Source organism: Centropristis striata, chromosome 5 (genome assembly GCF_030273125.1).
Source record: "Centropristis striata isolate RG_2023a ecotype Rhode Island chromosome 5, C.striata_1.0, whole genome shotgun sequence".
NCBI classification, from domain to species: domain Eukaryota; kingdom Metazoa; phylum Chordata; class Actinopteri; order Perciformes; family Serranidae; genus Centropristis; species Centropristis striata.
Genome location: NC_081521.1, coordinates 28954869 through 28975644, shown reverse-complemented (window position 1 = coordinate 28975644; position 20776 = coordinate 28954869). Strand labels below are relative to the sequence as shown.

At 38.1% G+C, this 20776-nt stretch overlaps 2 protein-coding genes across 3 annotated transcripts in view; one reads left to right on the top strand and one right to left on the bottom strand.

Moving 5' to 3' along the window:
• Nucleotides 1-1337: 1337 nt before the first annotated feature.
• The window catches only part of hspb7 (heat shock protein family, member 7 (cardiovascular)), a 21190-nt gene continuing 1751 nt past the window's right edge, over nucleotides 1338-20776 (bottom strand). Inside the window, exons 2-4 of one of the 2 annotated variants that reach the window (XM_059332242.1) lie at nucleotides 5826-6006; nucleotides 2320-2444; nucleotides 1338-1788 (exon numbers count right to left, since the gene is read on the bottom strand). In XM_059332242.1, coding sequence (XP_059188225.1) covers nucleotides 1609-1788; nucleotides 2320-2444; nucleotides 5826-5991 — 471 coding nt within the window. In that variant the 5' untranslated portion in view covers nucleotides 5992-6006 and the 3' untranslated portion in view covers nucleotides 1338-1608. Of the gene's footprint in view, nucleotides 1789-2319; nucleotides 2445-5825; nucleotides 6015-20776 lie in introns of those variants that run through there. The other variant, XM_059332241.1, reaches the window with a different exon arrangement.
• The window catches only part of clcnk (chloride channel K), a 27854-nt gene continuing 22804 nt past the window's right edge, over nucleotides 15727-20776 (top strand). Inside the window, exons 1-5 of the mRNA XM_059332240.1 lie at nucleotides 15727-15805; nucleotides 17025-17166; nucleotides 18123-18254; nucleotides 18393-18521; nucleotides 20608-20747. Of these exons, the coding sequence (XP_059188223.1) occupies nucleotides 15773-15805; nucleotides 17025-17166; nucleotides 18123-18254; nucleotides 18393-18521; nucleotides 20608-20747 (576 nt within the window). The 5' untranslated portion in view covers nucleotides 15727-15772. The remainder of the gene's footprint in view (nucleotides 15806-17024; nucleotides 17167-18122; nucleotides 18255-18392; nucleotides 18522-20607; nucleotides 20748-20776) is intronic.

Sequence of the window (20776 nt, the reverse complement as noted above, 5' to 3'; positions counted from 1 at the left end):
AGCAAGAAGTGTCTGTGTGTGTGTGTGTGTGTGTGTGTATGTGTGTATGTATCTCGCTGACTGTTAGTCAGACTGACCTAAGGTTTCATATGTGGCTTGTGCATGGCACCAAGGTGTGCATCCTCGATTTTGAAGATTTTTGAATTCATTTTCCAAAATATCATTATTTACATACGATACATATGATGTGTTGCAGCATTGCACTGTTTCTGATCGGACGCCTTTTAGGGGAGCTCCGCCCATTGTGTGATAGGCCTACACCTGGTCAGTAGCCCAATTCGCTCTGGATTTCCATGCCTGACTCATCTCATCTGTAAGTCTATTTAGCCTACCTATCTTTCAGAGTTTTAAAGAATGCTACACAGGAACAGAGAACTAATCGCCTCGCAAACAATGCATCGCTAAAGACAAGGCTCAGAGCAGCTGAAACATCCCACTTTCACACACAACCTCATTTGGCCATAATTTTAAAATCTACTTAATCTCCCACTATACGAATACATGCTTCCTACGGGCACCACACTAGTTTTTTTTATATATTAAACCCCATAACAGCATATTAAGTATTTACATTTAGCCCAACCATGAGAAATTAAAATGCTTATATAATGCATCAATAATATAATATATTTGGAATATAGAAGAATTGGGCCATTCTGCATAATGATTACTTTAACTTTTGGTACTTTAAGTACATTTTGATGCTGATACTTTTGTATTTTTACTACAGTAAGTTTGTGGTATTAGTAGTTTTACTTTAGTAAAGAATCTGAATACTTCTTCCACCTCTGATTATAATATAAAATTATTATTATTAATGCGTAATATGTATGATGCATTTTACTGTTGTAGCTGACTGTAAGTGTACTAATTTTATTAATTTGCATATTGTTGAATGGTTTAATTTAATATTACATATACTCATAGGTTTTGACATTTTTTGTAGTGGGTTGCAATGCAGTGGCGTACAGATAGACAGCAGTATAAAATTAAAACCCTCAAGTAAAACTACAAGTACCTCTAAATTGTGTTTCAGTACATTCGAGTGATAATTGTACAAAGGTATTTTTCACCACCGAATAAAGCGGGAGAAATGCTGATGCCATTTTCTTTTTATTTGCCATAAAATGTGAGTTTCTAATAAAAGAATAAAAACTCTCTCTTCTTCTATTAAGAACAATTTGTCACGTTGAGCGTGAGGGCTGACACACACATTGCCACATATTTGTTGTCAAAGCAGGATCATTTTATTCACACAAATTACATTATACAATAAATTATTATTAACGTGGCAACCATCAGTTTCAGAAGCGAGTCTTCAATTATAGATCTATGTGTGTGTGTGTGTGTCTGTGAAAATGCTGTACATGTCCACCCTCCATGTCTCAATATGTTATGACCCATTGCTGCTGTGAACTAACTCAGAATACAAATGAGCAGCAACAGTCACTGTTGCAGTGATGGAGGGCAGACGTGGCATATTTTATAGAGCACGGTGCCGACTCTCTGAGTGTTTAAAGTAGAATGGTTTGAGTGAAGACAGGAAATACAGGAAGTAGCATAAGAACACAAAAAAAGTAGGTTCGTGATGAGAAAGCGGGCGCCTCTCTAGATCTTGATCTCGGTGCGGAAGGTCTGTGCGAGCTCGTGTTTGGCCGGGTGTCTCCGTGCCCTGACTGTTAGGGTCCCCTCGCTGCCCAGTGATGACGTCACTGAGGTGGGGTCCACATCCTCAGGTAGCTGGCACTTGTGTGTGAAAGTGTTCATCACTGAACCATCCTGGGCCAACTGCCAAAGACAGAATATTAATCTTAATATATCGTGACTGAAGATTAACACCGTGATAATGCATTTATCTGCTCCACAGACCCTAGTTTATTATGGTCTTAGTCTCAAGATCCTATAAGAAACACCAACATTGACTTACAGTCATGGAAAAAATTATTAGACCACCCTTGTTTTCTTCAATTTCTTGTTCATTTGAATGCCTGGTACAACTCAAGGTACATTTGTTTGGACAAATATAATGATAACAACAAAAATAGTTCATAAGAGTTTAATTTATGAGCTGATATCTAGCCATTTTCTATGGTTTTCTTGATTATGATTTTGGTTATTATCCAGAAAACCATAGAAAATGGCTAGATATCAGCTCTTAAATGAAACTCTTATGAACTAAATTTTGTTGTTATCATTACATTTGTCCAAACAAATTTACCTTTAGTTGTACCAGGCATTAAAATGAAAAAGAAATTGAAGAAAAAGAGTGGTCTAATAATTTTTTCCATGACTGTATGTTACCATTCCAAGGTCGCCCACCTTTTCTGCACGAACTTCAATCTGGTTGTTGGACGTGGTGACGATGACATCTTCAGGGGAGAAGTCTCGCACATCAACTGTGAACTGGTACGAATCCCCAAGAGTCTTGATATTTCCTGGTCCACCTGAACACACCACACGATGAGAAGGGATGTTAGACCACAGGAGGGAACTGTGCATATGTGTATTTTCACATAATTTTCATTTAAGCTGCATAGAAAAGAGGATAAACTGACATCTTTTTTGGCATTATGTTAATTAAAATAGCTGCAGGTGGTGTTTCATTGGACACATCACAGGTTCTTATTGATTATCATGTTTAAGATTTTCACTTATCTTAATTCGGTTGTTAAATGGCAACAACTTAGAATCCCTGCTGAAATCAAGAATTATGTCGGATGATTACTTTTTAGTTTTACAGGGTCTTCAAATGGCCATAAACATTCTGACTGACACCTTTCTGTTACCGTAAAGGCAGCTGAGATTTCAATATTTCAAATGAGGCTTAGCAGTGTATTTCATGGTAATCCCAATTTGACAACACATGCCTTTTAAGAGATCTGGGCACTTTTTGCTAAAAAAAACTTGTTTGATCAAATAAAAAATGATGAACTTAAGTCACTATGAGTGATGCCTTTCACATTACACCTAGTCACTTAATCCATTGTTAGCTTTAGTGGTCTGCATGGGGAAACAGTAATAGGATACTGTAAGAAAAAAGCATTAATAGAGTTTAGCACAGTCTGGTCAATGGCTGTTAGTCCCCAGTGATAGTAAGCCATAGACAGCATAAAAGAAATGGATGTAGTGAAATGTGGAATGGCCTTAAACCTGCATTCTTTGTAATGGCCAGCAGGGGGCAGTCTGATAATTCTAAAATTATTTATTACCTCAGTAAACATTTTCCTGAAAAGTTTATGGTCTCAATCACAAGTTTAAAGTCTTCTTCACATACAGCACTATGTTCGGCATTGTAATGTATTTTCACTAGCCAAAATTAGCATCTCAGTTAATATGGCGCTACAGAAATTAGTTCGTATACCAGAAAGTAAATTAGCATTTTAGCACCCTAGGGTCTAACCTCTCAAACTCAATGAGGATTTTGAATGGGTTTTTGGTTAGATGCCTTAAATAAGATCTGTGGTTGACACAAGCTTAAGAGATTTTTGCGTTTTGTTATATGACATAAAAAACATTCGTAAATACCCCCACTTCTGAGTTTTGTAGTTTTTATGTTTCCTTAAGAAGGTGGTTGCTAAGGAGTGGCTAAATGAGACTACAGTGGTTGTCGGGGACATTAATTGTCAACACACTGGACACGGATGGGAACTCTCTTGCTAGTCCCCCTCACAGCCTCTAGTTGTGTTTTTTAGTGCTCTTGCAAACTCTTGTAGATTGTAGATTAGGTTAATAAACAATTCATTCGGCTACGGTAACAATAGCTTATCAAAACCGCTGCTAAGCTTGTCAGACACCACCTGAAGCTAACGGTAGTGGCGTTCAAGTCATGCAACCGTGGAGTAGTTCGCTGTAGCATAACGTGGGCTTTTTACTTCTGTCGGCTACGTTAACACTACAAACATAATAGATAGGTGTTCATTTGTGAAGATTATCCTGCTGAACAAAATGCGTAAGCATCAGAAATGTGTTTGCCACAGAACTTATTTTTCTGCAATGAGCTAAAATCCAATGCAAAAATCCCATAGGTTAAATTTCAGTTGACCATGGCAATGCTAACCTTCAGCTTTACCTACAAAAAATCCTTTTTACGTTTGCTCTCTATGTCACAGTTGACGTGAATTTGGATGCACCATCCTAGTGCTAGCGTTAGCTGATAACTTAGTGTTACTATGCTATCCTAACGATAAAATGGCCACTGGGCTGATAGCTTGTGTCAACCATAAGTCATATTGATGTGATGCTATATTCTGTTAGAGCAGTGATTTTGCAGAAGCTAGGTGCAGTCAGGTTGCTAGTACAGGTGTGTGTGAGTTGTGTCCTTGGGTTTTCAGTCAGTTTCACCCTCTCATCCAAATGTGGTCACTTCTTGCTAAAAAAAAAAAGAGATTGAGCCAAAACGTGACATTTTAAAATGGTTGCCCACCAACCAATAGGGGATGTCACGGTGACTACGTCCACTTATTTTATACAGTCTGAGCTCAATGAAGAACACATGACCTCACACACAGACTGGAAATTAGTTATTAGCTCTGACTTCACATATGCAGGTTAGTGTGTGACATCATCCAACTATGTGTGTGTGTATGTATTTGGTGTGTTCCCCCGTCACTGGGCAACCATCTGGTCATTCCATATGCAGGCGTCATTCCAGATACTCAGTGTGTTAAGTCACTGCTGGCCGTCAGTCCAGCATTCCCTGGCTTGAATGTGTGTGTGCGTGCTTCTCGCTTTCCCTTTAGCTGCACCCACCCTCTTGTGTCCCTGTGCTGCACCTACGGGACTGACAATGGCTCCAAAACACTTACTGCTCTGCCCTGACACATAGGCCGCATGGAGTCAATTTAAAGTTCAGATGTCACACATTCACACGTGTGTGTGTGCCAGCAGTGAACCAATACCGAACGATTCACACCAGCACCACACATTACTGAGCTGTAATATGAACCAGGCACCGTAAAGTGAATTGTCTCCTGCAGTGGTGGTAAAAGTACTAATACGACACTGTGAGATTACTCCACTACAAGTAAACGTCCTGCATTCAAAACTTACTTAAGTAAAAGTACAAAAGTATCAGCATCAAAATGTCCTTAAAGTATCAAAAGGAGTGTTTTAATTTTGAAAAGATAGGGCTCATTTCAACAACTTAATTTACTTTTATGTGGTTTAATTAAACAAAATGTCTAATCACTTTAAATGTATCATGTTTTTCATGTTAAATCTCGACCTGAAAAGTCCAATATTTGCCTCAAAATGTAGTGGAGTCACATAAAATGGAAAAACTCAAGTAAAGTACAAGTACCTCAAAACTTTACAAAAAGTACAGTACTTGAATAAATGTACTTAGTTACTCTCCAACTGATCTCCTGACATTAATGTGTATTTTAAACATACAAACACCTAAAAAAAATATGGAAGAGAAAACCAAGCAGTCCTTTCATTTCTACAGGAAAAAAACCCCAACTGAGTGGATTCCCTTGTGTACACCTGTTTGTTTGTTTTCCTTTTTTACACTTTAGTTACTCCTTCAAACCATGGCTACACTCTCACCTAGAAAAAAAATGTCCACACACATCAACTACCCCAAACTCCCTTTGCTTTTCTTTTTAAACACAGTCCTGCCTGTTGTCTCCCTCTTCTGAACTGTCATCTGTTTTATCACCACTTTATGGAGAAAAACACCACACTTAAAACAAATCCCTCCCAAGCACGGACATGAATCTACTTTATGGTCCAAGCTGTCTCTTCAACCTGCTGTTGCTGTCATTTTCATACTACTTTTTGTATACATAACGAGCTACAGAGACTTGAAATAGTTTCCAACTTACTGGAAAACCCCAAGGCGTCGCTCCCGGGCCTCATGAAGGAGCCAAAGTCCTCCGTGAACAGTCCCCGGCTCTTCTCCATGTATGGGTTACTAGAGGATGAGGACGAGGATGAAGTCTGGTGGAAACTACGCTCCGATCGATAGGCAGAGGAGTTGGTCCCACTCATGGATGGCTGAGAGCGCTGGGTTAGACAGAGGAGGAGAGTGAAGGGAGGGAAGAGGGAGGCGGAGAGAGTTGATTCTTCTTGTGGCTGCTCTGGGAGTCTTCCAGAGGCTTAAATGCAATTTTTATTTTTACGTGTTGTGCTTGTATTAGGTTAAAATAATTGATTTTCCCACTCTCCTGCAGCCACCCCTTGGCCCTTATATACTGCACGGCCCCGTGCATGATTGGGCGGTGGGCACGTGTGTCACAGCTGATTGGGAAAGGGTAATAGTGTTCTATATTTATCATGAGACGCACAGAGTGATGGAAAGAGGGCTCTGTGGTTGGAAATGTTCTGCACATTGAATGCTATGGGGTTAAGAGCAGGCGAGAGAGCTGGATTTGATAGAGAGAGGGAGAGAAAGAGCAGAGGGTTTGGAAGGGCCAACAGTTGTCATTTCAGACACACCAACCCTGAAATAGCTTCCCTCTTCTTTCTATAATTCCCCCTGCACTCCACTGCTCCATCAGTCTCATTTCCTCAGTACCATGCATTTGTCCTGAATATGGATCCTGACATTGTGTTCAATGTTTTCACAGCATGCTTTCATCTCATATGTGCCATTTTTGTCATCAATTTAATCTCTCATTATGTTAAATTTCTGAGCACACAACATTAAATCCAAATGATTTGCCCGGAAAATACAAATTTTTCCCGCTGAGCTGAGAGGAAAAAGAAACCTCGCCTCTTATCTCAGAGGATAAGTTAAGAGCAAAACAAAGATGGAAAGAATGTGCTTGAAAACAAAGCCGTCGGAGGGAGCAGGGGACTTAGTAGTGACATTGCTTTGTGGCTATTAATATCTGCAGGAGAGCACAGGCCATCATGATTAGAAAACACTCACTGCTCTCCTCTCTGCTGACGTCTAATCTATTAAAATCCATTCATGGGCTCATTGACATGTCACTTATACTTTGTCTTTTCAGTCATACTGTGTCATGCCTATAATTTACAGACTACCTGTATATGACACATCACTTATGTGTTGGTTGACGACACAACTGCAATACCAAACATCAAATATCTGACATCCCAGCCATCTTCAAATTGAAATTCAAGCCAGTCCGCTGTTGAAATGAAACCCACGAAGGTTGCTGTCTTTTGTTTTCGAACCGTTTGAAAGGTTACCCAGCATAACAAATGACACCACACACTGATATGTGCTCCCAGTCTTATCAGTAGAGAGCTCAGAGCCCCCTGCTGAAGGTCTAAATCCAGCCCAGCAACTCACTGTGTCCCCGCCAGCGAGCACACAGAGAGAGCCTCCTCCCCTCCATAGTAACAGCAGCAATATTGTTGACTCATACCAGCCTTTTATTCAGAATTAGACTCTCTTTTGCACCTCTGATGGAGCTGATATGGATAACAAAGCTGGTGGTAGTCTGCAAAATGTGTGAACCCTTGTGTAGTCTTAGTATTCTACGTACTCCCCTTGTCTTAAGGGTAAAATGACCCGCCATTACTAACTTAACTCCTGAAAATAAAGCAGAATTATTGTATTTAAAACCCAAAATCTATTTTCCCACGAAGAAGCAACAATAAAACTTTGAATATCTGGAATTTCCCTCTTCACAGTTCAGAAAAAATGAAGGGGAAAAATGACTTGTACTACTTTGGCATTATAGTTTTACAGATTAGCGACAAACTAGTAACCATTTCCCTGACCTTCAAGGTGTATGAATGACAACAATAAAAAGAATAGAAAAAATTAGGAAAAGTCATCAATTTTCAACATAAAAAAAGATAATTTAGTGCAATTTTTTACCCTGAAGACAACACAAGGGTTAAGAAATGCCAATCATTTTGTCATAATATTTATTTAATATAGTCAAACTGGTATCTTAGTTTTCAAAGAGTTGAAAATGTTTCAAGATAAATAATTTATAATATAATTTGAGGGGTCATGAGATGCTTAACTCACCCATAAAGTTGGAATAAAACTAATAAAAAAACTAATAAATAAATAAAATTTTGTTGGCCGGCCAGACTCATTATCTGTAGATTTGGGGCCATAAAGCAAATTCAACATTAAGTTCCTAGCATAAGTTGTGTTGAATTTGCTATATGTAACGAAATGTGCTGAAAATGAGTCAGATTAACCAACATAAGCCTGGCTTATTAGGTAAAACTCACTTTTTGGAACAGAGCCCAGTGACGCATGAAAATTACATCATCAATAACAATAATGTGGGAGGAAGTGAGCTAACAGAATCAGTCCCATTCAGCTGTCAGTAACCCACGTTGTGACTTTGAGTCACCTCTATATGTGACTTTTTGTGTGTGTATTCCTATCCACCCACATAAAGCACTGACACACACACACACACACACACACACACACACACACACACACACACACACACACACACACACACACACCTGTGTTAGGATTGTGTCTCCCTCAGCTGCTGCTTGTTACATAATGTTGCAGGCAGAGTGACAAGTCCCACTCTGATGGACACACAGTGGCTGAGCTGGAAGGTCATTTAAGCTAATATATTTTCACAAGTGGATGGTCAGATTTGTAACGGATGTAATAAATGTAGAATAATAAGCCACTGGGACCAGGAGCTCCATTACAGGTTTCATATGGAAATAATTTTCACAAAAAAAAAAAAGCTGCACTTCTCTGGAATACAGAATAAACTTTAAATTTAATTACATTTTGATAATGATATTGGATACCAATATTTAAACTGAATCTATTCTACTTTTTATAAATAAATAAAAATAATTAAATATGTAACTGCTCTTTTAACCCACTCAAAAAGAATGATTACGATAATATTATTACATCAAGATTGCAATTATGTGAATGAATTATATACTGAATAATTGAATCTTCATCTCGAGGCTCCATCCAGATATATTTTCTAGTCTGGTATCCTTTTCTAAACTAATTTGAACATGAATTCCCCACTGTGAACACAGCATGACCCCCCACCCACCCAACCACTTATCTATGTATATTTATATATCTTATATATATATATATATATATATATATATATATATATATGTTATATTTTCTTTGATTGTTTTTTACTTTCAACTTTTATATTTATTTTATGTATTTATTTATCTTATTTAATTAAATTTTTTTATTTTATGTCTAGTATTGCTGTAGCGTGATGTTGTACATGTCAACCAAGCTATGTGAATGATAAGTGTGTTGTAACAGATCATTTGAAAACCAATAAAAATATTTGAATGAGAAAAGTGGAAATCAGGGGGCAGCTTTTTGTACTTACTTTGGTAATCATCTGATCCATTGTTGATCATTGTTGTGCTTGAGTGATGACATACTAAATCACCATAAACCACACTTTTTTGTGGCTTATTGCTTTTGTATATGGTTAATTCCAGTACTTGATTGTGATTGGCTGAGCCACATTCAAAGCTGTTGTAAAATACTTTAGAAACACAGCTGAGGAACAATTAATCACCTATTGCAGCTCGGAAATATATAAATATAAATGTTAAGATTAAGAAAAGAAAACAAGCTATTAACTGAGAATTTTGGTGAGCACCATCATGCTTTCCGAGTATTTCAAAGTGAGGAAAGATGTTTAGTTAAAATGTCTGAGTTTCAACTTCATAAACTGACATTCAAAGCTCATGCAGTGTTTCAGATGGTAGCCTGTACTGTTTACCTTCATTCACAATGTTTTAATTCAATTGACAGCAAGGATGAAAAGGCAAAAAAATGAATGATTTTCTAAAAATTTTTTTTTTTGATTGCTAGAAATAATTGTATTTAATTGTAACATTTTTTTTAAGTGTAGACAGTTTGATACGAGGCCTTATTAGGGCAAAGTATGAAAAAAAAAACAGACCCAGGGGAGGGGGGTAAAATTTCAAGAAAAAGCTCATTTACGTGATTAAAGTGGCCAATCTATGAGGAAAAAAAATTGCAGATTTACGAGATTAAAAGTGGCAAATTTGTGAGAAAAAAAGTCACACATTTATGAGAAAAAAGTGGCAAATCACATTTTAGGAGTGAAACTAAAACTACCTAAATAGTTAAAAATGTAACTCAAAGCAGTGTTATTTGTCATATCCCTTAGTGTTAGTTGAACTGTACATTGAGAGTTAAACAGGGAACTCTGACAGGGTGTTACATGTTTCACTATTTTGTAAGTGTTAATTTAACTCTTGGTGGTGTGGACGTACACAAACCCTCAAAAAGTGTTCAAATCAACTCTGTGGGAGTTAATTTAACACTAGACTTTTTCATGATTTCGACCTAACATTTAACTAGCAAATTCTCAATTGATACTTATGAATATATCCATATTGCCTGAGGAGGAAATTCCCAGGTTGACTGTTTACGAGAGTAACATGTAAATAAATAAAGTCACCTCCTGTCTGGCTCTCTGGTTGCCTCTGCTGTTCCCATGGAAACAATGTGTACATTTCCAGTGCGACTGACGCTCACAGCATGCAGATTTCAAATCTCTATAACACAAGAGCTAATTGAAAGCCTGAAGGGAAAGTGGATCTGAGGAAAATAAACATTAACTAAAGGCTGATTTAAAGTGTGTGTGTGTGTGTGTGTGTGTGTGTGTGTGTGTGTGTGTGTGCGTGTGTGTGTGTGTGTGTGTGTGTGTATGTGCGTGTGTGCATGCATGTATTTCTGTTTGTTTCAGGATCTGAACAATGATTATCTTGACCTTGAGCAGTCTGCTGGAGTTCAGAATAAAAGCCCTAGATTTCCAACAATGGCACATTAGTGGGGTCATGATTATTGCTTCACGTTGAGTGGGTTTTTCTGGTCTTGTGGGCTTTTGTTAAATGAATCTTTGAAGCCAATCAATGGCATAAGGAAGGTCACACCAATGACATCTGGGCGGTAAAATGGTAATCACAGTGAACAGCGCTTTCATGGTAATAATGGAGGACAGATAATCCTGATAAAACTTTTATATCACCACAATTAAAAGTTGAACAAAATAATTTAAAGCTTTTCTGATTTTTCTTACAAGCACACTATGACAGTGCTCTCACTTATTTTTCACTTCTATGATGCGGAAAGCAGCACAGGATACATTTCATAGACTTTTTAGGGATTAATAAAAATAGACAATTAACTGCATTATAACCATTAGTAAATGCTGCTTAAAAATGTATTTAGCATAAATCACAGATTTATGAATATAACAAGAGCACACACATAATTAACACTTTTTGCACATTCTTGAGGAAAGCAGATATAAGACAGAGGCTCATTCATGGAGCAGAGATACATTTGTAGAGAAATTTTCAAGGTTATGGGCTTGAAGGGAGTAAAGCACTGAGCACAACACTAGGTATAGTTAGAGAGGGCCAGATAAGACGGAATGCATGTTGAATGTATTCCTTCAACAGACGCCGACCGCCAAGAGCAGGGCCGGTTCTAGCCCATTGGCTGCCCTAGGCGATATTGAGATTTTGCGCCCCCCCCCCCCTGAACCACATCCATTCCATGTATTCATTCTGATATAGGTACACTATGTTATATGTATTATGCTGTACACTAATATTTGATACTGTTTACCTAGCTGGAAGGCTCGACAAATGTTAACTGATAAAACAAAAAAAACGATTTTGTTGCCTGTGAAAGACAGCTTGTGGATTAAGCTAGCAGGCTAAACGATAGCCCACAAGCATTCTAGAAATAGCTAATGCTACCGGAGTAACGTTATGCAGTGATAGCTAGCTTCTAATGAAACATCAACCATGAACAGTGAAAGAAAACACAATTTTAATTAAACTTTAGAACTAATGTCTGAGATGAAAATACATACCTCTATACTGTGCTTTCTTCTCCTCCTCCTCTTTTCTTCGTTTTCGCCCCTGTGCACCAGACAGTTTGGTCCTTTTCATTTTGCTAGTTGACCTTCTACGACCGTTAGCGTGATCTAGTTCTAGTGTTTTGTGACTTGCAACTGCATCGTCATGACGAGTGACGACACCCATGCACGTATCATATTTTATATAATATAATATTACATTTTCATTCGAAATATGGGTTGGGGCATGTTCATTTAATTCAATGAGGGTTTTATTGCCCATGCTTTTTAAAAAATGTTTCGTTAATCAATGTTGTTAAAACAAAGATGTATGCTTAAGGGCGCCACAAGGGGGCGCCCCCTGCCAATTTGGCGCCCTAGGCAGCCGCCTTGGTGGCCTGTAGGAATAACCGGCCCTGGCCAAGAGGCTAAGCACTTAGCCTTGGGTGTCATCAAGGGCCGGCCGAGTCTAAAACAGGGTGCTGCCTAAAAAGTTTTGACCAATTAGACAGTTGCACATTCACATTATAAAACTCTGTGTAAAAGTAAGATGGGCATCCTTTCTCTGACGGTGGTTGCAGCAAACTGTCTTACAGCCTGTGGCTTAATACTTAAATACTGGCTTAATAAATAGTTAAAAGGATATTACTCTACTCTTATCTGTTCTGCAAAAAAACAAACTTTAACAGACTTTTATTCAGGAAGCTCAAATTTCCAAAGCAGCTTGATGGAGATGCCTGCCAGTCTTTGCTCAACCACACCACATACAATTCCCCTGATTTTCCACAAGATGAAAGAGACCTTTCAGAAGCTTGTTAACGACTCGAGCAAAAGTGTTGATATCCTCCACCTTCCCAAGATTCCTGAATACAAAAGGATTGGGAAGTTTTGAATGACATTTTTAGGACAGCTTGACATTTGGAAGCATTTCCAGTATTTGTCGATTGAAATGTTCCTCCTTTGAGGTAGATTCACTCTCCTATTTGATGATGAGACATCTTCCAGGCTGCTTCAGAAATGGGATGTGTTCTTCAAGCCAAATGTCATCAAAGAGGTGAAGCGAATCACCTTGACACCTTCGAGTTGCGTCGATTGGTGCAGTCTGCAGAATGTCCCCCAGGAAGCGATCTGGTGAGTTGTTGTTTGGGTGTTGCAACTTTTGCTACAATTGCAGTAACTGTTGCTTATTTTCATGACAAGACTAAAATAAGGTAACAAGCGCAAGAGTTTTTTACAAGATTTTTTTTGTTTATTTAGTGTATCTCTAAAAGTTGATTCAATTTTTGGGATAAACATGAAGCTGCCAGCTGCCATTATTTTTTAATTCACTGCATTCAGGTGCTTTCAGTGGAGACATTTTAACCACTACCTCTGAAAACCCATCAAACTGCAATTTACATCCATGTCTGTCCAGACTCATAAACATAGCCATGACAGCAGACAATGCTTCAAATATGGATGTTGCTGCAAAGAAGCTGCAATTTGCAAACGTCGATGCTTCACACACATCTTCAACCCTATAGCTCAAAAGACCAATACAATCGCTGCAGTTTTAAGGTGGGCATGTAAGATTGGGCACGCCAGTATTCTTTTACAGAATATGAAAACGCTGACGTTCCACCTTTTTAATATAAAATGTCATCACCATTTTATCCTGTTGAGTGTTTGCGTGAATTTTGTCATAATTTGTGTATAAAATCTTGATTTATTCGTAAAAATGCACTTTGTCTGCATCAAAAGGTGTCTGAATGACATGGTTTCCTGTTTACACCTTGAAGAAGTTCAGTTTTCTATGTCCAACTCCAAAGTTAGATTTAATAAGATCTTATTTGCTGTTTTTCTTGATATTTATCCATACTATGTGACTCTGCCATTCCTCTCAGGTTCAGGCCTCCTGGACTCAATCTCTGGCCCTTTTCCTATTTGCGGATATTCTAGGACATTTTGTTGTTGCTGTCTGTTTTTGTCTGTTGTCTTTTTTGTCTGTTTTTACTCTTGTTCATTTCTTTTATTTTTCTGGTTGGTTTCTTACTTGTATTGTATGTGTCTGTATATATACAGTACAGGCCAAAAGTTTGGACACACCTTCTCATTCAATGCGTTTCCTTTATTTTCATGGCTATTTACATTGTAGATTCTCACTGAAGGCATCAAAACTATGAATGAACACATATGGAATTATGCTCTTAACAAAAAAGTGTGAAATAACTGAAAACATGTCTTGTATTTTAGCTTCCTCAAAGTAACCACCTTTTGCTTTTTTGATAGCGCTGCAAACCCTTGGTGTTCTCTCAATGAGCTTCAAGAGAAAGTCACCTGAAATGGTTTTCACTTCACAGGTGTGCCTTGTCAGGGTTAATTAGTGGAATTTTTTCCCTTATTAACGGGGTTGGGACCATCAGTTGTGTTGTGCAGAAGTCAGGTTGATACACAGCTGACAGCCCTATTGGACAACTGTTAGGCCACATTCAGACTGCCAGCCAAAATCCGATTTTTAGAAACTGGATGGCTCTTCTGAAGTCTGAACAGTCACAAATCACATGAAATCCGATTTTTGCAAACCGGATCGAAACCACCTTCAGGAGGTAGTTTCAGATCGCATTTGGACAGATGCGTCTCAGTCTGAACCGCTCCAAACACTCAGATCGGTTTTGACTGTCCGTGACGTCACTCTACGCGGCACGGGTAGCGCCGGCAGCGCTGAGACAAGGTGTCCACCGGCAGCTGCGCCCGACTCATATCCGCCCGGTTTCTCTCCTGGTGCGTCTGAGATGTTCTGCACCTCTACTGGACAGTGATAAGGGCAATATACTGAGGTGACCTGCCTCCCTCATGTTTGTTGTTGTTGTTCTTGTCGCTGTCGCAATTATATGATATCTGACGCCATGTCGACGCCGTGTCGACGTCAGACGCTCTGACACCGTTACTATAGCAACCTGTCAGATGAGTCAATAATGTGGCCCAGTCTGAACAGAGCCATATCCGATTTGGACACTTGATAAAAATAGTGTGGACAGTCAGCCCTAAAAATCGGATTTGAGTAGGAATCTGATTCGCCTCTAGTCTGAACGCGGCCTTAGAATTCATATTATGGCAAGAACCAATCAGCTAAGTAAAGAGAAACGAGTGGCCATCATTACTTTAAGAAATGAAGGTCAGTCAGTCCGGAAAATTGCAAAAACTTTGAATGTGTCCCCAAGTGCTGTCGCAAAAACCATCAAGCGCTACAACGAAATTTTGAAAAATTAATTCAAAAATCTTCAAAATCGAGGATGCACACCTTTGTGCAGACATTTTCACTGTAATTTTAGTTAGTTTTGTAACCACACTATATAGTTTCAGTTAATTATCTTTTTTTTTAAACTGTCATTTTTATTTTTATTTCAGTTAACGAAAATGTTTTTTCAATTCTAGTTTTAGTTATTTTGTTTAGTTAACTATAATAACCTTATTCCCTAGCCCCTTAACCTAACCTTCACCATCACCACTAAATGCCCAACCCTAACCCTAACATACACCTAATTGTAACCTTTACCCAAAGACTGAAATCTCAAAAAAGCCTTTAAAGAAGTGAGGACCGGCCAAAATGTCCTCACTTTGCAAAAATGTCCTCACTCTGTTGGTTAAAAACTTGTTCCGGTCCTCACTATGTAGGAAGTACAAGAACACACACTCATTGCTTTCATAGATAGATCACACAACATTGGAACAGGTGTTATGAGATTAATTATTTTATGCACCATGGATGATAATATCAGCGAAAAAAAATATTGAAAAGGTGAAGAGCCTGAAAATGTCTCTCACTCTCTTGCATGTTGGCAAGAAAAACAGATGAAGGGCACTTGTTCCTCCAAAGAGTTAATATTAGCTACCCTGTCAACCATGACGGCTACATCACTTCTATGGTAATACTCTGACAGAGGTCAGTGCTGCAGTTCCAGCACACCTACACTACACACACATATAAACATATGGCCGGATGTAACACTTTCAGTGCAACTAAGGTAAGAAAATCATTTTAATTTTAACCTAATTTGTTTATTTTTCATTTCATTTACACATTTACCGTTAAGAGGGAAACATTTATGCTTCTAAAACTGAAAAAATAGAAATCTATGCAATACTTATTGAACTTATTGAATTGCATACTTAGTGTTACTTCACATGAATGTGAGAAAGAGTCAGGAGTAAGAATGGATATGGGAAAATAACTAGTGGGTTGGAGCTGATCCGAGCTGACGTTCAGTGGTGGAAAGTAACTAAGTACATTTACTCAAGTACTGTACTTAAGTATAATTCTGAGGTACTTGTAGTTTACTTGAGTATTTCCCTTTTATGTAACTTTATATTTCTACTCCACTACATTTTGAGGCATCAAACATCAATTTGAAGTGATTAGACCTTTTTTTTAATCAAACCTCATAACAGTTATAAAAAAAGTACTAAAAATGAGCCCTACCTTGACAAAATTAAACTGCTGCTTACATAAATGCATCAATACAAATATTCTTATAATATATTTAGAATATATAAAACAATCTGAGTAGGTCCATTCTACATAACAAGAACTTTTACTTTTGATACTTTAAGTACATTTTGATGCTGATACTTTTTTTTAAGTAAGTTTTGAATACAGGACTTTTACTTGTAGTGGAATGATTTCACAGTGTGGTATTAGTACTTTTATTAAAGGAAGAGATCTGGATACTTTTTCCAGCGCTGCTGACGTTGGGCAAGAGGCGGGGTACACCTTGGAGAGGTCGCCAGACTATCGCATCGCTGACACATAGAGACAAATAACCATTCACACTCTCAGTCACACACTACACGTCTTTGGATTGTGGGAGGAAAACAGAACAAATCCCATGCACACACAGAGAACAAGCAACTGACATTTATATGCTTAATCAAACTCATGGACTGGTGTTCGTATCGCATGTGGAACTAAAAGTCAACCTTGAGTTATTTAAATTTTACCATTACTTTTGTTACATGTCACAAGTCTGGGTAAAGCAAAAAATATATACATGTGATTTGAGTTTTACACACCACAGAAAAATGTTTAATTAACACCTTCTCTGGTGACTTTCTGCTGTCATACTGGCTCTCTGTCTTTGCAGTATTTATAGTGCATTTATATTTTTTTGTCATTACTGAGCCTCAGTGTTTGTTTGTCTTATCAACTGATTAATACAGTCTCAAATGCTTAAGGACAAAATGAAGATCGTGGATGAGATTCCTGAGGGTGCAACTGCCGGAAAAAACGACTGGGAACCAGAAAATCAACCAGAAACATCCCATAGTGAGAGTCTGCTCCGTACTGAAACATGGAAACCGTGCCGATGGCCCCGCGCTGCTGTCAAAGGTCAGACAACCGTTGATCAATACTGAACAGATCGATACATCAGAGAGAAGCCGGTTCGCAGCCGGTCTTCATGTGTGTTGAGTTCAAGGACAGCACGGTCAATACGGCAGAAGACTTTTAGGACTGATGGACTGTCAGAGGTTTCTGTTAATATTCCCTATTGATTTTTATAAATGATCATCTGCTTACTTTGGACATGCTGAAATTTAAGTTTTTACTAGATGAAGTGTTTTTTTCTATATCCTATTGATGTTTACATCTGAAGACATTTCAAATTGATATCTGTTAGCGGTGGGGGGAAAAATCGATACAGCATAGTATTTGCGTGGCAATATTATATTGATTCCGCCAATTATCGATATTTAGTGTTCTGGTGGTCAGTGTTTTATGCTGTAGTGGGCTCATTTTTAGGAATATACTGGAGATGCTGATATCTCATGAGACTAGAAGATCTAAGGAATCTATAGATATCATGTGTGTCAGGATATCGTTTCGGGAAGTTTTAGATATAGTTGTAAATAACGCTGCAAAGTTAGGCTTTTTTTATGTTTCATTAAAAAAATTCAGAGCAGCGAAAGTTTGAGAATATGCTGCAGTTGTTGTCGTCTATACATGTTTGATATCAGTTAAATTCAGTTTGACTGAATACTTTGTTGGCCAGTCTGTGGGTTTGACTGTGAAGATATAAAAAGACTGGAGTGAGATGAAATAGACTGAGAATTTTCTTTTATTTGACAAAACAATTCTTCATTTAATTTAATTTTGTGGACACAAAATGTAGTTAAACTGTTAAAACGCAATATATTGTTTCGGAATACTCGCTATATTGCAAAATGCTTAAAATTGCAATAACATCTACGAAGTGTATCCCAACATCTCCACTACACTACAATGCACATTTTCTGGCCTTTCACAAATAAAACTTGAGGAAGCCTAACTCATCTTTGTGTCCTTAGACTGGCTGTTGAAGCTGCGATCTTGTTTGGGAACGGTTTGTGGAATGGAGTGGTATGGCTACGCTGCTCTAGGCATTTTCACTGCCATCCTCAGCTTTCTGATGGACCTCAGTGTGACAAAGCTGCTGAGAGGTGTATACATACACACACACACACACACACACACACACACACACACACACACACACACACACAGGATTGTTTACAGAACACAGCCTGAGCAAGCAATGAACACAGATTATTATTGTATCTCTTTCCCTCCACTTGTAGCTCACCAGTGGCTTTATATGAAGCTTGAAGGCAACAGTCTTTTGCAGTTCTTCTGCTGGACTCTTTACCCAGCATGCCTCTGTGCCGTTGCATCGTCATTCTCCCACAACATCTGTCCCTTCTCCACAGGTTTGTCCAGCAACAGTTACACAGTTAGTGAAAAGCTTGCTGCTAAAGAGCCAGATATATATTATTGATTGGTTGACAGGCTCAAATGTAAACCCGTTAGCAGCACCATTCAAGAAGTGCACCGGAAGTCAGGTGACGTACTATAATGAGAGTACCAAAGACTGCATATTAATAATGGACGCAGTCATCGTGAAACCCATTGGTTTTCTTATTTGGGCTGGGGAAATCTTGGCGCTAAAACAAAATGTACGGTATTTATCAGAAATATTGAACAGCTTACTCCTTGGAGTGTCTTTTAGTCCGACGAACCCTGAAAAAGACATTTAAATGACCAAAAATGTTCAAATAAGCTTTCATGAACTATAAACACATGGTGAAATGGTCAAAGTTCTGAGACGAAAACACAGACAACAATAAACATGTTCACGGCTTTCAGATGTACCCAATGATGTGGATACACATTGTTTGCTTCTATGCTAATTGACAGCTTGCTGTGTTAGCGACATGTCAATCAAAGGTAGCCACATCCCAAATCATACTCTGCTTTATCATCTATTTTACTCTAAATGGGCCCTTTATTGACACAATTAAGATCATACTGTCTTAAAGAAGGCTTGAAACTAGCGAGAAAAACTTTTCTGAGGTAATAAATCCAGTGAGAAGTCGTCTCATTTTCGTATTGATAGATAGTTGAAAGAATGCAGGCTTAGCATTCAAAACGTGAGGTTGCTGCCGAGAGCATACTTATTTTAACCCAAACCATGACCTTTTCCAAAACATAACCAAGTAGTTTGTATTTGAATTCACAATACTAAGCACGAGTTTAATACTGCGAACCAGTGTGTGATGTCAAGCAGGTGACTGAGTTTTTAAAGCACTTTTTAAGCCCTATGCACCAAACCATGGTGCTCCACAATAAAGTTTTAAACAGTTTGGACACATACATTCAAACAAAACTACTTGGCTATGTTTCTGAAAAGATCATGATAAGTTAAGATAAGTAGTTAACGTAAATGAGTAAACAATTATGTGTTTGTTTGACCCATACATCCACCCTGTTGCTCTCCCTACACAGACTTTATCGCTCATCATAACATGTCACATCACTTTTGCAGGACTTGCTCTGAGTTTATATTATATTGCCGATGATCAGTTTACATTAGAGTTAGTTAAAAAGGGCTTTGTGCGTCTGTATCAGAAACTGAGGTGATAGTACATCAATTTGCAAAAAAATCAGTCACTGCAGGGTTAAACATTAGACTATTCTGCTAAATGTAGCATGTATGTATATATATATACTTTGTACGAGCCTTACAAATATAATAATAATATATATATATATATATATATATATATATATATATATATAATGGCACATTCAGTTATTTTCATGGTATTTATTAAAGTGAAAGGTGTATCTCACATGACTTTGTAAGGCTCGTTGCACATTACAGTGTCATCAAGTGTGTCTCCATCTTCTCTAAGATGAAGTAAGCTTTATCTTGATCTTTTTCCTTTTAGAAATAGCTTTCTGTCCTATTCATAAGGCGCTGAGAGAAAGTCAAATGTGATTCTATCTTTAAAATTCAGTGAGTGGTAAAGGCAGATGTATACAGTATTAAAAGTCAACTATGATTTTATCTGTCAAACAGAAAATCTTTAAACGATGAAGATGCTGTTTCTTCTAATGTTAGTCAAAAGTCAGCAGTGCAGGAGAGAGCTCGGAACGATGTGATATGATATGACTGAAGAATGTCTAGATCTACCTTTTATAAAAGACCTTACTCTCCACATCCAGTTAAGCTTTCATATGAACCCTAAACATGCAACTGTGCTTGATTCAAAGTTCTCCAAAGAAGCATCTTAAAGACCAAAACATGCTGTGTAGTTATACCAATAAAATGTTGTCATCACAAGCTAAATTATGCACCATTTGCAACTGTTTTGTGCCGGTGTCCTTAAAATTCCATACTCCCCGTTACCCCTTACCCTCTATTAAATTATTCTGAAATCATTGCTGTGCATTCACTCAGAATTTTCTGATTGCTTTTTATTAAGACTTTCCTGTTTCTTCATTTCTGCTCAGGCTCGGGGATACCAGAGGTTAGAACCATGCTGGCCGGCATTGAAATGCCTCATTACTTGTCGCTCACTAATATGTTTACCAAGTTCCTGGGCCTTATCTGTACACTGGCAGCCGGCAGCACTGTTTTCCTGGGCAAAGTGGTGAGAGACGTCTCAGTCTACCTGTTTGT